General features: G+C 35.6%; 1 protein-coding gene across 2 annotated transcripts; it reads left to right on the top strand.

Annotated features, from left to right (window-relative positions):
• The first annotated feature begins 21,027 nt into the window (after positions 1-21,027).
• Positions 21,028-23,601, top strand: LOC115445929 (putative nuclease HARBI1). Of its 2 annotated transcripts, XM_037440460.1 has the most exons (5): positions 21,028-22,212; positions 22,342-22,538; positions 22,663-22,795; positions 22,879-23,023; positions 23,207-23,601. In XM_037440460.1, the coding sequence occupies exons 1-5, from the start codon at positions 21,988-21,990 to the stop codon at positions 23,596-23,598; spliced, it is 1,092 nt and encodes a 363-aa protein (XP_037296357.1). In that variant the 5' UTR covers positions 21,028-21,987; the 3' UTR covers positions 23,599-23,601. The 2 variants fall into 2 exon arrangements, with proteins under 2 accessions (XP_037296357.1, XP_030028301.2); XM_030172441.2 differs by having other exon boundaries at positions 21,028-22,538.
• Positions 23,602-23,749: the final 148 nt, after the last annotated feature.

Genomic DNA, 23,749 nt, shown 5'->3' with positions numbered 1-23,749 from the left:
GCAAATTTGCCAAAAATTGAGTGTTTTATGATCGCAAATTTCTGTGCCTCAAACTTTTGTTCTACAGAATTTAGGAACGCGGAAACGTCATTGTAAGTACAAAACTGTCCTTTTCTGATATTTTGTTCAATTCACAATAGATTACAGTCTGATTTATGTACTTAGCCTTATTTTTTTTTTGCTATAAAATAACCTTTGTGTCATGCATGTGATAGGTACATGTTTAAATTTGTAGACTATAAATACAAATTATGCATTATTACGTTACCAATAAAATCATAACTTATGAAGAATCTTACTCTGATTAGGTACCTGTTATTTGTGTAAAATCTATTCAACGAAAAGTTTCTCGTATTGTGGCTATCTGTGATGCTTTATTTCTATTTTTACAGATCATCAAGACAGTTGTATGGTGATGATGCTAATTCATATGCTAACTCAAATCCTAAAACATCAAGCTGATTACAAAGTGCCCGACATTCTTCAGTTCTCGATGCATTATTAGAGCATCAAGTATAAGAAAGGAAGTGACTGTGAAACGATTTTAGCCAAAATTAATGGTGTTTTTACACAAGAAAATATAAATTTTGTGGAAAGTCTGACCCGAGCACAACACAAAATTCAAGCATGGCATGAGTTAAGGTATTATTTATTTATAGGTATTTGATTGTATTTTAAATGTGATGTTGCCCTTTTAAATGTGATTTCCTACTGTAAGGATTGAACTAATAAGATATTTAAAATCAATGTTCTAGAGCAAAATTCCCAACTTGGGGTCGGTGGACATATCTAGAGTCGGCTGATTTCAATGTTAAAGCTATATGAAGTTTCAGGTTGTGCTTAAGAGAAGCATTTTATTGTGATTTAAGGAGGTCTGTGGTGATCATCTTTGCTCATTTAGTGGTCCACAGCTAAGAAAGGTTGGAAAATGCTGTCTTAGAGTAATATATATTGGAATTATATGTTTCCATGTGAGATGCAATCTCAAAATGTAAATTAGTCTTGTAGCTTTACTAGTCTTTGATGTTTGTGTTCACATTCATATGTGTTGGGCACCCATTCTACAGGGCATTCTAGTGGGGATATAAATGTATATGTGGCCACCAGGCAGTCATTAGTTTAACATTTAAAAAAAAATAATTTTCTTTTCAGGAATAAAAGCATGAAAAGCATTTGATGTTTCACGATGCAAAACAACGGTTGGATCCTTGGTTGCCTTAATCATAGGAGCTAAAGTACCAGATACTCCAACCATAAAAAGAGGAAAATCATTGGAAGAAGTAGTAAGAAAGGAGTTGGAAAAACAATATGGCAAGATTGCAGAATGTGGTTTTATTATCAGCCAAAAATTCCCAATGGTAGCCAGATGGTATTTTAAAGAGTGACAAAGTTATTGAAATTAAATGTCCAATGAGCCAAAAAAGTTTTATATATTATATATGTAACAACACAATCACAGAAAAGTTTGCAGTCTAAGTTCTTTTGCAAATGTATGTGAGTAATTTCACAAAAGGTTTATTTTGTGTGGCAGATTGGGAATTTGAAAAAAATAATAGTCCATGTAATATCAATAGAGTATGATGAGATCAAAGTAAATGGTATTTTATCTAAAGTTGTAAAGTTTTGGAAGAATAATGTTTACAATCTATTGTAAAACTTATTTTTATAACTTAATATAGGAAAATAAAACATTTTATTCTAAATTTTGTTTTTATTCGTCAAATGTTTTTAATTAAGGAGCCTTGTAAATTAATTAAGGCACATGCAATAACAATGCAATCGTCCAAAAACTTAATTAAATTTGTATTGACAACTGAATGCGGTTTTAACACTGAAAACCCCCTTAGACGTCGGATGACTCTTTCAATGTGTATCAGTAAACTTGCTATCTCCTTAGTTTTTCGAACTTCAACTTTGGTTTAATTGGACTTAACTGATACACTTGGCGGTCTCACTAAACTACATCCCTTTTGTAATAACAGTTGCTCAATATGCTTGAATCCTCTATCAGCTAGTATAATCGCACCAGGTTCCCAATGATCTAAAAGTTGCAATTTTCAACCAAACATACATCGCTAATCCTGCCACCATAACCAGGAGAAATTTAGTTAATAATACCATCAGGTGTGCTACTTATAAGGTATTTTATTGTATTGGCCTTTTATAATCTTGAATAATAAACGAATCTCACGTATTGTTTACGTTAAGACTATTACATCATGACGTCACACCATTTATTTGTCACGTGACTTAGCGTTTCAGCGGGAAACACAAAATGTATTTATTAAAACTGTCTTTTTGCTATTAAAATGGCTCTAAAAAAAAAAAAAATAATTGTAAAGCGTATCTTTAGAGACTCTAGAACATTTTAAAGTACTTTACAAAAATTTGTCAAATACCCAATTATAACTGCAATTTTCTTTATATTTTATCTTATAATAATTATGTCTAAAGTAGTTCACAGACCATTCAACGAACAGATCGCTGACCCCCTCATTTAAACGGTATCACAATCTTATTAATTACTAGCTTTGCCTTCCACTCCGCTCGCGTAATAAAGATTTTCCGGGATAAGAATATAAAAGTAGCAAACAGCAGTAAGAGTAATGTAGCTTCCGATTAGTGAAAACAATTTCAAAACCGATTTAGTAGATCCTGAGATTAGCAACCAAACAACCAAACTCTTCAGCTTTATATATTAGTATACATCATCATCCTGGCGTAGTTCATATTTCAGTCCAGAGTAGGGCCTTATCTTTGATTAACACGTAACTTAGAATTTGGTGCAGTTTAACTAAGGCTCCAGTTCAGTGGCGAAATTACATTCATCCAAATGCATAACTAATCAAATAGCGAACGTTCTCTTATCTTACGTTGAAGATGTGTGAGAGCCGGGATCAAACAATCGTGCAGTAATTGCGGGCAGGGTTGGACCGAGCCGGGCCCGACCGGAGCCGCGCGGCCGCCTGTGAAGCGACCAATCAAACCGGCTGCCTCCGGACGGCTATTCAATTAGAAATAGCCTCGTGCCGCGTGGACCAAGCCATGAGATGTGGCGAGTGGGGGTTCGTTATGTTTGGTTTGGTAATAGTTTTATAGATATAACATTTTTAACATGTTTTTTTGTATACTAAAACGCAGGGTGTGGCTTTCCAAAATTCATTTTGTTACAATTATTTTTACGCTGAACCGAAATAATTACGTGTGAAATAAACCCTATAAGATACGTTGGAATTTGGTATGAGTCTGAAGTTTTTTTTTATTTGCCTTTGAAGACAGACGAGCTAACGGTGAGCCCTGATAGTAATTGGTTACCGTCGCCCATGGACGTCAGCAATGCCAGGAGCACAGCAAACCCGCTGTCTATTGTAAAAAAAAAACTTTTTAAACCTGAAGTCATGCTTATAAAATTGTATTATTTATCACTCATCCTTTCCAGCAGACCTAAAAGCACGTAAGTTATTTATTTCAAGGGTTTTATAACGCTTCTCACTTATACCGATTTAGTATAAAATGTTCCATCAAGTCTTAGCGCTACGACGCTACGCGCTACGACTACGGTTCTACGACGCCGTGTCGGGAAACTAGCTGTAGCAGATAAATTGGGTCGGATAATCCATCTTTTCGTTACGCCTTTACATTCGTTTTTATCTTACTTTTTTCGCTTTGATTTTTACAGGAAATTGACTTTTGTCCCAACTTGTATAATACGTTTGTCATATTACAAAAGGTAGCAGTCAACGTTTTTCGGGAAAATTATTTTATCGCTACTTAAAAGAAACATGTCTGTTTAATAATATTTCCGTGAGCTAAACCGAAATAAAATATTTCGACTTTTAAAAAATTCTTAACTTAAACGCTACAATTCAGAATTGTAACTAAAAATTACTATGAGACTTAAAGTTAGTATTTTTCTGAGTAACAGCGTACTAATTTTCATAGCCGGAGGTCCTGGGTTTGACTCATAAATCTAATATATTATACACACATACATCATCATGTATTTATTCCCGAAGGCGTATACAGAGACGCAACCAGGGCACCCACTTTTCGCCAAATGTGTTCATCATGATGTGATAGGGGGCAAGCCTACCGCCATATCGGGCTCAATATTATAATGTATCATATTTTAAATTCTATGTTACCTCTATAAGGAAATAAATAACTCGTATCCGTATCCTATCGAAGACATCAGACTTTATTTATAAAACATTGTATAGTACAAAGGCAATCTAATACATTGATGCAAATAGCAACATCCGCCGCACAATCTTTCCTCTATAGCCAAAAAGTACCGTCGGATTCAGACTATGGTAGATTACACGAGCCTTATCCCTGTCTCCAGTAAACAGTCGGCAAGGTCAACGCATAATTTATTGGTTATTGATATCGGATGCAAGCGAGGGTATTCCGCTATCTGTCCTATACTCATTGGTTTTATGATTGAATAGGGTTTAGAGTTGTATTTTGGTTTGAAGACTTAATAATATGCACTCGGTGCAATGTATAAAGTAAATTTGAATTCGCGCAATTGTAATACATATATGCAAGATTAGAAAGGTACATTAAAGAGTGAGTACCTGCTAATACAGAAGAAACCGGTTATAATGACTCCGGTTATAAGTATACATAGTAAGTTCTCTTTAAATAAATGCATTTCAAAAGCGTATCGTTTATAACGACTATCAAATGTAACGTCCAGATTTGGTGGTCCCCTTTTATGTCGCTATAACCGGATTTCACTGTAATTATTAATACGCTGGTCGAGCCCGTCCATTCTCGCTGTACACACAACTGATTTTAAGTCGTCTCTTCTTCATTTAGCAAAATTGGACAGAGTGTGGACACGTCGCTGGCAGTATACGTTCTATTAATGCAAAAAGGGAAGAATGCATTCCATTTTTTGTGTTATTTATTAAGCCCTTAAATGTTCTTTACCAGTGACGCCGAGTATAATTTTTTGAAAGGAAACCCGACATAACATATAGATAGGTATTGCATGAATGCGGTCTGCAACTTTATTTTTTTTATTATTTATTTATACATATATTATAACACCATAACAGTTGATACTAATGCGATGTTATACAGATTTAATCTTAACAAAAAAAATTCTTTTTAACTTGTTCTAATGATAATTCGAATTTACATAATCATGAAAGGGAAGGCAGGAATCAGGTTATATTGACCCTTCGCCACTGTTTTTTACTCTGACCGATATTATCGGCCATGTTAAGAGTGTTAGTCGAGTGTCTCCAGTTCGATTTGAGCTTAAGTCTAAACTCAGTGAGTTCGAAGTTTCGCGTTCGAGGCTTACGATGAGGGACACAACGCTTCCTGAATACTCAATTAATAGGACAATCGGAATTTTTGATGGAATTTTTAAGAGTTAGTGGTGTAGGCTGGTTTGGCATTTGAAGTTGGGAAGAAATATCGTTGTGATAATTTAGGGAACTAACTAAACATGTAAGTGTTAGTGAAGAGAAACTAAGCATCAGCTATGCGAGAAGATTCAAATCCTCACAATTACCCTCAAGAATAGAACACAAACATTTTACGAAAAAACCCACATCACGCCTTTATCCTCTAAAGGGTAGGCAGAGATGCCACCAGGGAACTTATTTTTCGATAAGTGTATTCTATCCCATGATGTAATAGGGTGCCTATCGCCACATCGGGTACAAATTCCAGACTCCGGAATTATAGTGAGCAGAAAAACCCTAATATCACTTTACCTCGCCCTGAATTCAAAGCTTGGACCTCAGAGCAGTTGTCCTATCGCGCACGCAATACAACTACGCCACTGGCGCACTCAATATAGTCATTCACAATTACCGTATCACATATTAATAACAACTACAGAGTTTATGAAGCAATCGTATTTTATTCATAATTTTGTCGTCATACATAGGAAACCGCTCGGAATCCTTTCAAATTTATTGAATGCAATTTTCAATGTAATTACCGCTATTAAAAGGCTTGAATAGAGTGATGTCGGGCATTCACAACCACACACATTTAAGGAGCTATAATTATAAACAATTTTAATATCCCTATCTATTAATTAATGTATGATCGCAATCGAATTACCGCTCATCATTCCAAATCCGCAAAATCTGGTTTAATAAATATAACGGTAGTACCGAATTAGAATACTGTAACACCCAGACCTGAAACTAATATTTTCAGATGTTTCGGTCCTACGATCGAGCCCGCGGTCTCCTGTACCACGACCTGTTCCTTTCCCATTACTAGGAACCATTTTTTCTAGTCAGGTTTTGCGTGTCCGGACCATAATAATCATCTCTATATATAAGTATGTAGAAATATTTATTGTAATATTTCTATAAGAAATAATTAATTAGCATTAAATCCCTCCTCGCTACGAACTTATCTCTAATATTACTCCCACGATACTGAAGATTTTTCCTCAGATTATAAGTGTGTTTTTCCTCCGAGCCTCGACCAATATCCGGTAAATTTTTCCATTCTTTCCCACGCAGCCTCATTATCTTCCGCCTGGGGTTTCCAACCGCACCGAGTGCCCGACACGATGGATTAAAATGTTCAGACCGAGCAGTGTAAAAAAAAGAACTTTCTATATAAAGCTTGTGGCTTATTAAGGAAACCCCTCCCTGGATTATCGAAGATCAAAGCGTGTATGTGGGGCATGGGTTAATTATATCTTGTCGTGTTATGTCGTCAAAGCAAGCGGTGCTGTGTTCCGGTTTAAAACAGCATGGGTATTGCAATATATACCTGTTTAGTTTAAGTTTGAAATTATATTTTACAATTCAGGGCGTAGGTTTGTAAATATTACTACTGTTTATATGTACGTTAACATTAAATGAGATAAATTTCAATGACGTCATCCAATTGCATAAAACTCTTGCAACATCTATTTTCAATTTGTTATGAACAGTTTCTTAAAATAAATTTCTATTCTCATCCATTGGCTGCGCCATCTGACAAATGAAGAATGTACTTTAATTGAATTCGAGGCGTCCTTTAAAGAGTTAATTAGATAACTCCACTCCGTTAGATGTCCGAGACGGAATTATGAATGAAATTTCACCGGCTAACCGAATTAGCAGTTGTTAAAAGCCGACGGACGGCGCTAACTATTTCGGTGCTCCACGTTAATTGTCAAATATAACGTGAGTTGCTACAAATAATGAACTGTGTGTGGAATTTAATTTACAGCTATTTTAATTATTGTAATGTTTAATTTAGATATTTAATAACTATTTTAAATAACATTTGAAATGTCTCGTCTATTTTGGTGATTGAAATGTAGAGTTTAATAATTATGTAATTAATGATCGCCTTATTCATAGACGTTTTTTTATCTAAGGACGGAGTAAAGCTGTGATAACAAGTCTGTTTCTCAGTGCTGACGGCATGGCAGCCTTAGTGCGTAGCCATAGGGCCTTTGTGATTGGTTAATATTGTTATATTTCAGCTTTAATCCGTCCTTAGATAAAAAACGTCTATGAATAAGGGGGTTAGTGTATAATTTTATTACAATGCGGCGAGGACAGTTTAGCCGGCTTCACCGAGTTGAACCATCATATGGATAACTAGCATGTGGTAAAAAAAATCTATTGCGATTCGCGTTGGCATTAGTTTCGCCAAGTCTCGAGACCCTAAATAATACAAAATGTGTCCAAACTTGTTAATTACATTGGCCAAATTGAATTTGACCAATGCCAATCTAAATTAGAAGTTAGGTTTGTATTACAAATTGTTTAGACGTCCCTACAGTAAATACAATATTATATTCAAAATAATGATTTGATAATTTAAACTTTTGTAGAAATTGCGACAGACGCGAATATTGTGATTTGGTAAGGGCGTAAGTGAAGCCCTAACATATTATACTTCAGTTGTTTAAATTGTTAATGTGTGACGTTGTGGGGTTAGAATATAACAACCAACCAACTAGAATATAAGCATTAAAGAGTAACGCCTCAAAGTCAGCACATTAAACATATTACTGATAGAGAAATTACGCTCGGTGTTTCTAACAACACTGAGTATCATTTCTGTCGTATTATTAACAGTCGTATGCCTAAGGAATAAGACCAATTCTTATTAAACGCTTTGTTCCATCATCCGCCGACGCTCACCCACAGATAATACACCTTATTGAATCAAGAACATAGTATACATTAATGCCAGAGCGTTCCACATTAAATCAGGAATCCAATGCAATCACGATCCTAAGATCGGAGAAGACGATCGCGCGACGGACGGGTGACTGACGACTCCAAGGCTTCGACTACAAGTGACAAATGGTCGCGCTGAATAAATAAATACATGACCTGAAACTACGGCACGAGTTGTATCTTCGACGCCGAGCAATACGACAGATTTACGACACCTACAACAATGCAAGTATTTGCGAACACAAACGTTTGTCCCGGTGCGGGAATTGTACTCGCGGCCTTGTTTTGCAATCGCCTTTTTGTGACACGAGGGCTGAGGAATAAAAATATGTAATTTAATTTTTAAAACAATAAACACATAACGGCAACATAGTTCTTGCCAGATATTAAAGTTCGAATGCACGATAGCTTAGTTGGGAATGAAACGGATTCCCGAATACAAAGGCCGCGGGTTCACCTCTGACTTATCAAAGTTACATGTGATTTTTTTCTGAATTATCGTTCGCTATAAAGGTGAAGGAAACATTGAAAAAATAACCTACATAATATGTACCTAAGGATTCTATTCCCAGATACGTAAGGCTCCGCGTTAGTAGTAGGTATTAGAGAATATTTTTAGTCTTACAACGCAATGAAACCAAAAAAATTATAGATCGGTAGCGGCTCCAAGGTTGTACAATATATTCATTCATTTGCTTTGGTATGAGATATCAAACCCGCGATCTATTTTTTAGAAGGTTGTCCGCGGTGACATGAAATCTGTCATGTTATACAATTCATTTATAGAGTTATTACCACAGATTTGAATCTTTGCCAACTATAATATCTTATATCTACACTTGAATAACAAGTTTTCCAGTACGCAAGCGGTTTCAGTTAGAAAAATACGAACGCGAAACTAGGTTGCCGTCTTTGAACAAATATTTGTTGAAATCTTCCAGTGTTAGGCTTTGGAAGTTGGTGTTATGTTTTGTGTGTGAAGCACGCAGTGGAAATAATTACTGTTAATCTTTATCGTTTTTTTTTATATTGCTAAACTGGCTTAAATGGAGAGCAGTGACGAAGAATAAAATTTTCCAAAAAGGTACTAATAATATACATAAATGCGGACTGCAAATTGTTCTAATGATAATTAGAGTTGACAAAAATACAAAAGGGAAGCCGAATAGAAATCGGATTATATGGACCCTTCACCACTGATGAATTTTTTTAAATAACTTTGCATACGTTTCTTTCCGACCGCCTAGCAGCAAACCAGTGAAAAGAAGCTGGTTTGCGATACGTGCGGTCAGTATTTGCCGATACCCAAAAAACAGTTTTTCGGCCCCAATCTCTTAGTTATTCGTTTCAGCAAGATTATTTATATTTCTTCAAATTGTGCGGAAGTTTGATGGTGGTGGTGGTCATTTATTATCAAAACTACTTTGTCCGTTTATGTCTATGTAGAGATGCAGTAATTCTCTACGATGTAGAGATATGAAAATGTCAATTAATTTATTTAAAAACATTAATTTATTTACTTTTTACATATCTATACATAGGTAATAAAATTATAACAGGGTCATTTACAGTCCATTGAAGAAAAACGAATACGAGGAGCCTTTAGAATTAGAGCTACTGCCTGTCTGGAAATAAATGTAGTTTCCGTGACGTATTGCTAACGAACTTAAAATATAGGTTATATTTTATATCAGGAAAATATAAAGCGGGACATTTACACTGGAAAAATTATCACGCGTACGTAGCCACGAGGAAAAGCTAGCATTAAATAATCGCTCCACAGAGTACAAACGATACCACACACCTCATCCCCATTCTATTCTAAGTTGTTAAAATTAATATCGGTTCGATGTTGTGACGGATGACGACACGGCGAACGGTTTACACCGCGCCGGTTACCCGGTCCACGATATTGCGAGCCGGCGTTCATCAGTTCAAACTGCACGCTCCGGGCGGTTTTACTCATTGATTGGTTTAGTTCAATGTTTGTGGGTGTGTGGTAAGGTAGAGTTTACTTGGAGATTGTAGATGTTTCGTACGCAAGCCTGCTTGGGTAGTTTTGTCCATTTCTACCGGAAAGGTAGATAGGAGTTATTATGATCATGCACCTGTACACTATTTATAGTTTTTTTTCCGATTGGCTACGGCTTGGCTGTGCTATTGGCGGATCTTGCTTACTATCAGGCGGAGCACTTTCTTGTTTGTCTACTACGGCAATAAAACAAAAAAAAACACCCGCCAGTTTAAACCAACTTACCCTCTAAAATCAACTATAAACTGTATTTTTAACATTAAATAAACAAAACCTGTTGAATTTGCAACACCAACACTACAAGTACAAAACAAAGTAAACAAACTTGTGAACGCTTTGAACCATAAATCTTTCCTCAAATTTTAAACTTGTAACAAGTTAACGAATCTGTTGTGAAGTGTAAACGGAATTGGTTGAATTATTGGCACCGGTAAAGTCGGTTCGGATAGTTTGTCAAGTCGGCGGAGGCTTCAGGCCGGAAGGACCTCCATCGGCGCTAATTACACTAGACAAGATTTAGGGCACCATTTGTATAATACCTAAGTAGATGACTAAAGTGGAGCTATTTCAGTAGAGTATTAAAAAAATCGTATAGCGACGGGTGAATGGCTAATTAACTTTATTGACGATTTTGATTTAAAAGACAAATTTGTCAAGTTTCGGGAAAAAAATTATATCATTTATAGATTTTTTGCGAAACAAACAAACAATTTTTTGTCAAAGTTTCCTTTTGGCTGCCACCGTTCATTTATCTTTGATTTTGCGAATGTCGAATTATTACTAGACATTAGCAAAATCATAAACAAATGCTACTATTATAGCAGATACAAAACAAGAGACAAAAATAAAGTAATCAAAAATATTTTTTTAACTATAATTTTCACAGTATTACCAATTGATAACCTTTTCAATCCTTAAAAGTCTCAATTTAAAAAAACTCGTACACTGTCATGTGAACATAAAATCCTTCACGTTACTTTTAGCCATATTGGCATAATATTTGCAGGATGATGATGTATTTAAAATAATCCTGTATTACGACCTCTTGTTATATATTACAATGTTATTAAAACGTGAATCTAACACAAGTAATAAAGAAAACGGACAGCTGGTGAACGTAACGGTTTGTATACAGCACCGCTGAGAATTCTATATTGCACCAGTTATCTTTTCGCCTCCGAGTTTATACAAATTACAAAAGAAAATAAAAGCTTATTTTACATTGGCGCTACGAAAAATTGTGTAACTAGCGGCGCCCCGGTAATCTTTTGACAAACTATATTTCAACTTTGAAACAAGTTTTAACGGACTGAGAATTTTATGTCGCTTAGCGTAGCCAAGCGTAAAATTCTTAGCGCAAACGTTAAAACTCAGGCTGAAATTATTTGACAAATCGTTTCACTTATCGGACCCGCGAGTAAATTTTCCGAACAAATCCCTTCCAATCATGGGGAATAAAATATACCACAATTCAACGGTTACGTCACATTTAGCGCGAGTCGCGAACGTTGCGTCGCGTCGCATTGCTACGCGGCTACAAGCAGTGTGACGACGCTCCGGCGTAGCACCGCCACGTAGCAGTGGCTACGTGCGCGTCGGGCGCGTTGGCTGAGCGCTGCTACGGCTACGGCCGCTACTAGCGCTACGTTTTCTCGTATTGTTTTGAAGTGAGCGTGAGTTCGCGAGTGAAGTTGACTGGAGTGACGAACGTTTTGAAGTTGGATAATACACATATTATCGACCACATGTTTGTGTAAAAATATTTTTGCCTTCAGTATTTTCATGTTGGAACTAAACTGTAAAGCAGACCATTTTTTAGATACGCTCGAAGAATTCCTTTTCATAGTTTCGACGAAAAATCCACGTAACGGGTAAAAGTGTATATTTAGAGCATGAGGATTACGTGACTGGAGTTTATATTTCGCTTAATAGTTTTTTTCGTACTTGTTATTTTACTTTCGTTGTGTTTTTTTCGGAGCTAGTTGAGTGTTATGATGTGAGTGAAGGGCTATGGGCGAAGGCCAAGGGCCAAGCGTGTTCTTCGCCACCGGCGACAACGGCAACGGATACCGGCTGTCAGCCGCGGGAGTCCGCACGCTGCAGGTGTTCCTCAGGGAACATGGAGCCGATTGTGTGAGACAATTTATGCAGGTACAAGACACTTGTTTAATTCAACTCGAATTCCGTTTTATTTGAAAGAGAAGTGATTTTATTCAATTGCTATTACTGTAGTACGAAATGTTATATTTTTAAGGATATATAATATTTATTAGTATTTGTTATAAGACAGGTATTTTTATAACTCAACTGATCCTGTAATACAACCACTCAAATATTATCAATAAAATGTTTATTCTTATAGCAAAATTAATAAACTATTTCTAGTTTAATTGAGCTCGTATTTGCGTGGAGCTAATCGCAGATAACCAAGAATTAAACCAAATATCTTACCCAGTTCAAAAGCATTATCTAACTGACCTATAATTAGGTCAAACCATCTCGAGTCGGACTCTAGTTAGCAACTCATGCAAATGCTAATCGCAATGTATGTCTGCACTACATTATTTAGATGTACACATATTATGGATATTAAAAGCTGGATAAGTAAGGGATGGATAATGAAAAGTTATAACTAATATGATCAAATAAATGGAGCTTATAAAATAATCGTTTTTTTTTTTATAAGGTTATATGTCTTATCCCCATAATTATAATTTTATAATTTTGGAGACAAGAAAAAATCGTTTAATTAAATATTAAGATTACCCATTGTTCTTATGTCCCATTTTATTTAAAAAGATATAATACACGAAATTCCCTCATTACTAAAGGTGCCACAAATCTCCTATATCTACCCACTTTCCAATTCTTTTTTAATATCAGACAACCACCTCACCACAAACAGTTTGGGTGTTTGTGGTGCTGTGGTGATCACTTACGTTCACGTGGCCCACTGGCACGTTTACGTATGCAACAATCAGTGGCGCAAGGTGAAATTTTCCTAAAGGGAACCAGATGAAACATATAGGTACTAATATAATGCATAAATGCGGTCTGCAAATTGTTCTAATGATAATTAGATTCTAAAGAAATTCTACATAAAGAGAAGCCGACAGGAGTCGGATATGAACCCTTTGCCGCCGGTAACCATACCCACCATGCCCGAAGAGCACTACCATTACTGATGCATCATCATGCGACATAGCTAATTGGTCTATCGATCATTTTTTATATATAATCATGTATCGCGTGCGTGTGACATGTACGTTTTTAATACATTACACGTTACCGTTTGAAACTTTTATATATCGCGTTACGCCGTACTCCAAATGGGTCAACAGAAAATATACGGTTATATCTTCGTTACGAATGTGCTATAAAAAGTTTGTGTATGGGAAAATTGGCCCGAATCGTGTACATCTGTACCAATTTGAGTATGTAAATTATTGTTGCTATAAGATATATATGAATTGAGAGTTTCGGTGTTAAATAAACATAATATTACTCTTATATACTGCACATTTTTTCGTTATTGGGTTTCCTACGATTGTTACAGTTTCAATAATTCTCTTAATCTTTGTCAATAATATCCAATGCCAATATTCCCTTCCTGAAACCTCAACAATGCACCAAAAACCTTATCCCGTTAATAATAGGTATATGGTCAATGGGGTTAATTGTTCACCAGATAACTAGGCTGGTCTGACTTCTAACTATGTACCTGCCTTTCGGCTGCAATAAAATAAAAAAATCTCATACCTATTCAAGCAAGTAAATTTTGTACCACAACTAGCCACTCAAAAAATCTTGTATTTCGCAATGCAAAAGTATTATCCATCCAATTTATAATATTTATGAAGTGAGCCATACATCACAATTAACCTTCCTCGCCAATATCTTTGTACGTTCGTAACAAATAACAGTAAATTCGACCTTTTAAAACGTCCCGTACATTCATAAATCCTCTACGAAAATGAATTATTGTACTCATTAAACAATGAGAAATACGTACGTACAATGTACGCATATACATGTACGTTGAGTTAGTTAAATATTGTGTCCAGTGTTGATAGCACGTTCAAAATTAAATTTTATTGTACTGTCCAAATTGGATGTCATTAAAATGTGAGTTACATACATTCGTAAGTTATTTACGTGTACATTTTTGTTTAATTGGATGAGTTTTTGAAACTATCAGCTCTTTTGTTACCACCCATCCCGTGGGGTAGTTAGTAGGTCTAATACTACTTTGAAACTCATTTCGATTGTCTCGATCAATAAAAAAATTAGACGTCATTAGTCTTTATCTCTGATTTATTTCTCATTTTCTACGTGATACATATAATAAAAAATTAACAAATATTCCCTTGGAAATAAGGGTTGTTGACAGATAATGATATCTATTGGAAAGTTTGTATAGGCTATGCAAAGAGTATAGGAGGCGCTGGTATCTCGTTATCGCTTGTACAATGTGTTTTCAACTAATGAATCGAAGAAGCCTTAGGAAGTAATTACTTTTGGAAACCCATGAGAATTCTATTACGCACTTCGTACGAAACAGTATTACTATGCAGTGTTACTCTCGGACTGAGACGAATACTAAGCAGGCTTTTAATATTATAGAAGATATTTGTATACAGGATGTTTCACAAACACGGTAATAAACTACACTTATAGAACGAATGATTGGTAACATATCGGTAAAAAACCTAACATTACTGCCATCAATGACGTCTTTGCAATGACTAATTAATTATGCTTATGCACATGCACATACAATAGGCTAGGGTTTGTTAAGTGTTTTGTAATCAATTCTATATTGATTATATATAGTTGATTCCTACAAGAAAGACGGAGGGCTTCGTAAAGGTCACAGGAACTAGATGCAAGCCGCTTCTAATAGGTTGCTCTGAAAATCTTTAGGGGAGCCCTATATTCAAAAGTAGACTTCCAAAGCCGATAATGATTATAATTAATTTTCTCAATAAGCTTAAGGATGCAATATCGTTTAAGAACTAGTTTGCATTGCTGTTAGTGTTGACTTTTATTTGGGTTTTTAATCACCCTATATACTTCACATTTTTGACTCTTTGTTCAGTATCTGCAGGCAATATAAATTATTCAGCGTACATTTTTTCGTTCTAAGCATAATGTTTCAGTGTCAGAAAACATCGATCTACTGAAATGGGTCATGAATTTATATATTGTTAGGAACGATTACATCTATTTCAAACTTTATTGTTTGACTTAAAGACAAAAAATTGCATAAATGAAATACCAAACGAGTTTTTGGATATTATTGAGTTTTTATATAGCCGATTGGAATGTTTCTAGTTTAGAATGGAGTAGGAACAATGGTATGCAATTTCGATTTTTATAACATATCTAAACTCAGTTTTTCCTTAATTCGAATTTAAAACTATAGTTTCGTTAGTCAATCATAAAATGCAACCAATATTATCCAAGTATATTTGATTTGTCATGAAGGATCATTCGGACTAAGGCTTCCAATTTTAAATGATTAATAATAGATGTAGCGCTTTACTACTTTAAATACTCTTCAGAGAAAAAGTTGTACGTTTTACGCCGCTTAAAACATGACTTAACGTCTCACATCTCAGGCTTTGCAAGAAGTTCAAGGAAGTATTTCCTAGTGTTTGTAGTAACGCTTACCAACAAAGATATACTAGTTTTTAAAGGTATAAAAATACGCGTAACCGGTGGTATGGTTTGCCGCTTGATGGGTATAAAATACGGCTAGCTGGTAGGATTAACGAAGCGTCCACACAACTCGATTCCTACCAGCTTTCCTTTTAGGTTTTGGGTGATACTGAATAATATATTTAATAAGAATATTATAAATTTACACAATACTAGACTATGGACAACAATAATAGTTTAAGACTAATCCGCTGTCTTAGTATTTGTTTTTCGTCAAATTGTCCGCGATATGTTAACTGAAGCGAAAATTTGAGTTCGCTCGAGTTCCCTTTTGAAATATTTCACCTATCGCCTCTGGCCGGTAGTATGCTCCGCCGATGAGATTTGTATTTACACCCTTATTTTAAACAAGAGTATATTAGCGAGTATACCACTTTCTTGGCGCAGATCCGAGACGATGATGTAATGTTAACGTGTAGATCGCGTCCCAGATTGAAGCTTGTTAAAGGCGTACCTAATATTTGGCTGAAATTAAATGAACCCGGCTAGACACAGCGCCGCCGGCTATAAATTAACATTCTGAAACCGACGCTAATCCATGTATAAGGGTTTGGGCACACGCAGACGTGCAGAGACCGGGCTGTGATAGTGAAGGGTGTAAATTGATGCTTACCTATAATATATAACACCGTTTCATTTTTATTTTTTATTGCTTTGAATGACGAGACGAGCTTACAGTTCGCCTGATGGCAAGCGTCCGCCCATAAACAGTAGAAACACTATCCAACACCTTGAATTATAAATTATTGTTTGGTATTCTACTGCGCTCGCCACCCTGAGACAGATGTTAAGTTTTATTATGTCCAATTGTCCAAACACAGGCTACAATGTTCTTCAAATCAGAACACAACAGTGGCTACATACTGCTGCTTGGCGGCAGAAATAGACATGAGTCGGAGTAGGTACCGACCTACCCAGGCGTACTCTCTCATAAGAGACACTTACCACCAATAGATGTAATGACCTACATTTAGTCTTTTTGAAAAATTTGCAAAGGTATTCCAGTAGGAATCGTATTGTACGCCACCATCCGATACCGGTACTGTTGGCTAGCTATATATATTTTTCTGTAACTTAGTGTATAGTATCTCAGCCCTGCCACTCATCGGATACCGCTCGGCCACGTGTAGCCTTGTGGTAAAAAAGTATAAAGTATTGAGATCAACAGACACGTCGAACCTTTGCCAAGTTTTGTCAAAACACGGTTTATTTCGCTACCATTGAACGCACACACAGAAAACACTTACGTTTGATAAATAAAACGCATAACTTATGTGTATTGTTTTATTTGCCTTCGTTGGGGTCTATTAAGTTTGGGATCTGGAATTGTTTTGGGTAAAAATACGGTCGGTCTCCCTCTGGCGGGATTGTGTAATGTATCATTACACTGGTTATTAGAGTTGCTTATGTATTATGAGGAAACTTACACTTTTTTATTTTACATCCACGTCTCAAGTATCATATTGTAAAGTATTATATCCAAATAGATAAGTATGTAGTTTCATTTAGTAAAGCGATGTCAAAATGACCCTGTATAACCGGATCCATTTTCTTACGAATCGTGGTCCCCTATTTTTTAAGTCACGTCAACTTAAAGCCCCATCAAGCTAACCACTTTCAAATGGAATCAATGTATTGAAGTAACAAACTTTGAGAATCTGTCTCCACAATCCTTTAAAAAATGGACCATAGTTCTACTATTATTAATGGGAAATTGCTTGCCATTAAACACTTCCATATACCATATGTTTTCCATAAAAAAGTGTTGAAATCAGTTAACTTGGGTCATTGCTCATCGGAAATGCTTAGTGTATTTCGCAAGGTATGTACGCGTGACATTGCCGATCTAACATCGAAAATATATTCCGATAAAAATTAAAACAATTACCGACTATCTTTACTTTGTTTCTAATTAGGCTTATAGTACTCGTAGCGTTAAATATAGGTCCAATAAAATATCCCAAACCTATAACCATTGGGGTTATTCGAATACTCAACCCTAATTCGAAAATCGGATATTTTACGATATGTGATTGACCGGTGTGGATGGAATAGTTTCCGCTTAGTGAACATATCTATATCTCTGCACGCCTCGTTGATGCGATAGCACGTTATGTAAAACACATGCTCCGTCCATTACCCGCTAATCGCATCGCTTAAAGCACTAGAAGTTTGTACATTAATGACAAGAGTATATTGAGATGATGCTAGAGCATGAATTTAAGAACCACCATTTATAACGCCCGAAAAATGAGAGGCAATGTATAATACAAATAAAATATCATAATATGTCAAATATACTTACATTATATATAACCAGGCTATAGCGACGATAGCCTAGTTAGTTGTAGAACGGACTGTCGAGACGAATGTCCGCAAGTTCAATAATACAAATTAAATATCATAATATGTCAAATATACTTACATTATATATAACCAGGCTATAGCGACGATAGCCTAGTTAGTTGGAGAACGGACTGTCGAGACGAATGTCCGCAAGTTCAATAATACAAATTAAATATCATAATATGTCAAATATACTTACATTATATATAACCAGGCTATAGCGACGATAGCCTAGTTAGTTGTAGAACGGACTGTCGAGACGAATGTCCGCAAGTTCAATAATACAAATTAAATATCATAATATGTCAAATATACTTACATTATATATAACCAGGCTATAGCGACGATAGCCTAGTTAGTTGTAGAACGGACTGTCGAGACGAATGTCCGCAAGTTCAATAATACAAATAAATAATCATAATATGTCAAATATACTTACATTATATATAACCAGGCTATAGCGACGATAGCCTAGTTAGTTGTAGAACGGACTGTCGAGACGAATGTCCGCAAGTTCAATAATACAAATTAAATATCATAATATGTCAAATATACTTACATTATATATAACCAGGCTATAGCGACGATAGCCTAGTTAGTTGTAGAACGGACTGTCGAGACGAATGTCCGCAAGTTCAATAATACAAATAAAATATCATAATATGTCAAATATACTTACATTATATATAACCAGGCTATAGCGACGATAGCCTAGTTAGTTGTAGAACGGACTGTCGAGACGAATGTCCGCAAGTTCAATAATACAAATAAAATATCATAATATGTCAAATATACTTACATTATATATAACCAGGCTATAGCGACGATAGCCTAGTTAGTTGTAGAACGGACTGTCGAGACGAATGTCCGCAAGTTCAATAATACAAATTAAATATCATAATATGTCAAATATACTTACATTATATATAACCAGGCTATAGCGACGATAGCCTAGTTAGTTGGAGAACGGACTGTCGAGACGAATGTCCGCAAGTTCAATAATACAAATAAAATATCATAATATGTCAAATATACTTACATTATATATAACCAGGCTATAGCGACGATAGCCTAGTTAGTTGTAGAACGGACTGTCGAGACGAATGTCCGCAAGTTCAATAATACAAATAAAATATCATAATATGTCAAATATACTTACATTATATATAACCAGGCTATAGCGACGATAGCCTAGTTAGTTGTAGAACGGACTGTCGAGACGAATGTCCGCAAGTTCAATAATACAAATAAAATATCATAATATGTCAAATATACTTACATTATATATAACCAGGCTATAGCGACGATAGCCTAGTTAGTTGTAGAACGGACTGTCGAGACGAATGTCCGCAAGTTCAAATCCCAAGGGCACACACCTCTGACTTTTCTAAATAATTATGTGTGTATTTTTTGTAAATTATCGCTTGCTTTAACGGTGAAGAAAAATATCGTGAGGAAACCTGCATACCTGAGAAATTCTCTATAGGAATTTTCGACGGTGTGAGGGTGGAAATTCGAGTTTTTTTTTCTCATTATTAGCCCGAAGTCTGGTATTTGTGCCTGATATGACAACCCGTCGTAGGACTACCGCCCTGAGGTCCTGGATTCAAATCCCGATTCGGGCCATAAGTTATTGAGACAAAATTAACCATCTTAAAAATTATTCAATCGCAGCTCAGAGTCAGGAAGTTGACGGTGTGTAAAGCCTTTAGTCCTAGGCCTGATTTCTCGCCGGTCATGCCGTATTGCCATCTCACCGGACTATGAGAATGAAGGAACAGAAAGTGCACCTGTGTAATGCGCACACACTTGTGCACTATAATATCTGCATACCTGCGTACCTGGCTAATCTAAGTTGAGATTCATTAGCTAGCTCCACCAGTGTGGTATGAGTGTCTCAGAGAGCTTTGCTGTTGTGATTATTAGTTTACACCATCCCTCAGATGATAGTTATCATTTACCATTACCAGATCAATATAAACTTTTAGCAATAAAAAACGATGTTTTCCTCTCGTTTAGCTACAACAGTAAAATAGCATGCAAATTGCGATTTCAAAACAAGCTAAGTACCCATGATCTACTAGCGACATCTTCTCACAGACGTGTATGAGCTTAGCAGTCGTCTTCATTGCATCCAGCTACTGGATCAGCCGTGTGTACAAAAGCAGCGCTCTTATCTGTTTGTACGAGTGACTTTGATCTATCGCCGACGACGTCTGGCCTGTGAGTTTTGGCGCCGCCTCCAGATGTTTGCGATGCAGCACGATGGATGATAGTGGCGTATGTACGGTTCGCGATGGTTAATGGAAGTCTAAGTTGATAAATGTCAAGCATATGTAGGGACAGTACACTTTCTTCAAGAAAACACTTATATTTCACAGCAATCACTTTTTAATGTTTCCTCTTCGATAGTTTATACACAACTGTCAATCTGGTCCAACATCAAGTATAAAATCAACTTTTATTTTAGAATACCGACATCATCACTTACATTTATATTGATACACAAATACCTACAAAAGTAACATAATTCACAATAAGTTACTAAACTAGTATGGTGTAATCTAACAAATTTAACACATATCTCCTAGGCATAAAAGCCAAACAGCTCAATATTTTTTTTTGTTATTAATGTTATTATTGAGTCATATTATAACATGAAATTTGTGCTGTATGTAAACTACACTTTAAACTACTATGTACGACGTATATCTACGAAATAAAAAATATGTTTTAATATGTTTGTGTTTGTTTCAGGTATGTAAACCCATCATGTAGATCCTGAACAAGTCGTTCACAGACGAAAGAAAGGTATTGGGAAACAAACGTCGCATCTATACTATTTATACTTTTTCGAGACAAATATTTACATCTTCGAAATATTAATATGTAAATCCAATGAATACTGGAACACTACATCAGGTTACGGTTTGTTCTGGCCTACGTTTATGGGATAATATTTCTTATACGCGAGTAGAATGTTTTAATTCACAAAATTTAGATGAAAGCAGTTTAATTAGTTCTTTTATGTATAGTGATACGCATCTTTCTATAAAATATTCAACATGAGAATATTATTTTGACAGATACTGCGAATCACGCTACGTTGCTTACACACATTATAGACTTATAAAAAATAAATATAGTTAATTATTTACACAAAGTTTACAGTTTTTGTTTAACATTATCTATATTTAAAAAAAGCACTACATGTTTGAATTTTAATTATTTAGTAGTGTAACTGAGTAAATGTTATGTTAACAAGAAAATACTAAACACAAAGAAGAAGGTGATTTGGGTCAACGAATTTACACTATGAAAATATTTTTCATCAGCAATTTTCAATTATTCAGTTATCAATAGAAGATGAATGAATAAATCGAAATAGCCCGAAACGTGACTGACGCGCGTTTTGTCATACACGTCCAATCAGTCGTCATTCGTACGAAACTGAGGCCCTACTTCGAAAAACGAAATCCGTAGTTTCGGATGACGGATCGCACGTTTTCTTACTACGAAGTGTTACGGATCCGATGACGAATTCGACGACGGATCCGAAATCGGATTTTGACACTAATGACATTTTTACTTTCGTCGGCCGCACTACGAAAATAAATTTGACATAAAATACATCGTTTGTTCGTACGGATCATAACCTCAATTTTACGAAAGCTCTAAGCCTTTCGTTTGATTTTTCTTTGGTTCTTTAGAGGTTTTGAAATGGCTCGATTCCTTCTTTATGAAGACTTGTTGCGAGAAGAAAGTACTCAGCGAAGTCGGAAGCGACTAAAACTGCGTGAAACCTTCGTTCATCGAAATATTCCAGACATGGAATTTATAAGAACATATAGAGTTTCGACAACGATTTTTGAAACCATCTGTGAGGAAATAGTTCCACTGCTTCCTCCAAAAAAAAATATACGGCGTATTGATCCTACCACTAAGGTAAGCTACAGAATAAATATTACTTTTTACCTTTCTTAAGAACTTAGCTGGAAGCAGTAGTCAATGTCTATATAAACTTATTTGGTTATTAGAGGCACTGTATACTAAAATGACCCATGATAATTTCAGATTTTGACTGCGCTTAATTTTTATGCCAGGGGCAGTTATCAGGGAGCAGTGGGACTAAGTATAGATGGGTCCATGGCCCAGCAAACAACTTCTAAGTGCCTCAGGCAAGTTACTGAGGCATTCAATCAGCCTCATATATTGGCAAAATTTATAAGGTTTCCTCAAAACCGGCAGGAAAGGACTCTTATAAAAGAACAGTGAGTAAATTATTAATGATTCATCAAAAGTAACTTAGTATCATCTGTATAACATTAGCCTTTAATACAAGGTAAATTCGCATACTTTATTTACTCATGTTAAACATGCCATTAATAATTTCAGATTTTATCAAAAATATGGAATTCCAGGCATATGTGGATGCATTGACTGTACCCATATAGCCATAATAAAACCTGCAATGAATGAAAACCGATTTTTTAATAGAAAGCATTTCCATTCTATTAATTGCCAAGTGGTGAGACTCTTGCAATATTTATAATTTAACTTACTTACTATAATATTTTAAAGTGTATATTTTTAAAGAAACTATTGTTTTAGATATGTGACGAAAATTGCAACATTTTAAATGTTGATGCGTCTTTTGGTGGAGCCACACATGACTCCTTTATATGGCAAAATAGTGAAATTAGGGAGCATCTAGAAGGTCTCACTACAAACACAGATGAGACGGCCATGCTATTGGGTTAGTACTTTAAATGAAGAACAGCACTGTGTATATAAAATCAAAAGTAAATAATCAATACTTTAGCTAAAGTTTTATTATTAACTAGATGACCCAGTAGACTACACACCCCCTTTTAAAATTGGATAGTAAAGCACCCTAATATTGAGGTGAACAAGATAATTTATTACATTATAATTGCAGGAGATTCTGGCTATCCTCTCAGGAGATACCTAATGACCCCAGTGGTTGGCGCTTTAGATGACTCACCAGCAGGAAATTATAATGCCATACATAAAAGGGCACGGTCCACCATAGAGCGTACCTTCGGCATTTTAAAAGGCAGATGGAGGTGTCTTTTGGGTGCCAGACAGCTGCATTATAGCCCTGAGGTCGCAGGAAAGATTACAATAGCGTGTTGTGTTTTACACAACATATATAATGCAGCTGGCTTGGATCCATTGCATTTGATAGTTGAAGAATCGCAACAGGAAAGTCAAATGCAACAGAGTGCTGAAAATCATGGAGGGCTTGCTCTATTAGAAGGGCACCGAGCTCGAAATGAACTGATACAATTACTCAACAGAAACATTTAAAAGGTGAATATTTTACTTATTTAATATTTAATATCGTCGCCTGCATTATAACTGTATATGTATATAGCCTACAAATATTTCGTTTAATACTAGTATAGACACAATAATTGTATGTCGTACTTTTTATTGGGTTTATGACTGTAAATTTACA

This window comes from Manduca sexta, chromosome 19, assembly GCF_014839805.1.
Source record: "Manduca sexta isolate Smith_Timp_Sample1 chromosome 19, JHU_Msex_v1.0, whole genome shotgun sequence".
Taxonomy (NCBI): Eukaryota; Metazoa; Arthropoda; class Insecta; order Lepidoptera; family Sphingidae; genus Manduca; species Manduca sexta.
The sequence above is the reverse complement of the archived record's forward strand: the minus strand, read 5'-3'. Positions and strand labels throughout refer to the sequence as shown.

What these genes read in the sequence shown, in the direction of transcription:
- LOC115445929 (XM_037440460.1), top strand. Translation starts at nt 21,988, where the DNA reads ATGGCTCGATTCCTTCTTTATGAAGACTTGTTGCGAGAAGAAAGTACT. An exon ending in GTATTGATCCTACCACTAAG is followed by an intron (nt 22,213 to 22,341) that starts GTAAGCTACAGA and finishes TGATAATTTCAG; the next exon opens with ATTTTGACTGCGCTTAATTT. An exon ending in TGAGACGGCCATGCTATTGG is followed by an intron (nt 23,024 to 23,206) that starts GTTAGTACTTTA and finishes TTATAATTGCAG; the next exon opens with GAGATTCTGGCTATCCTCTC.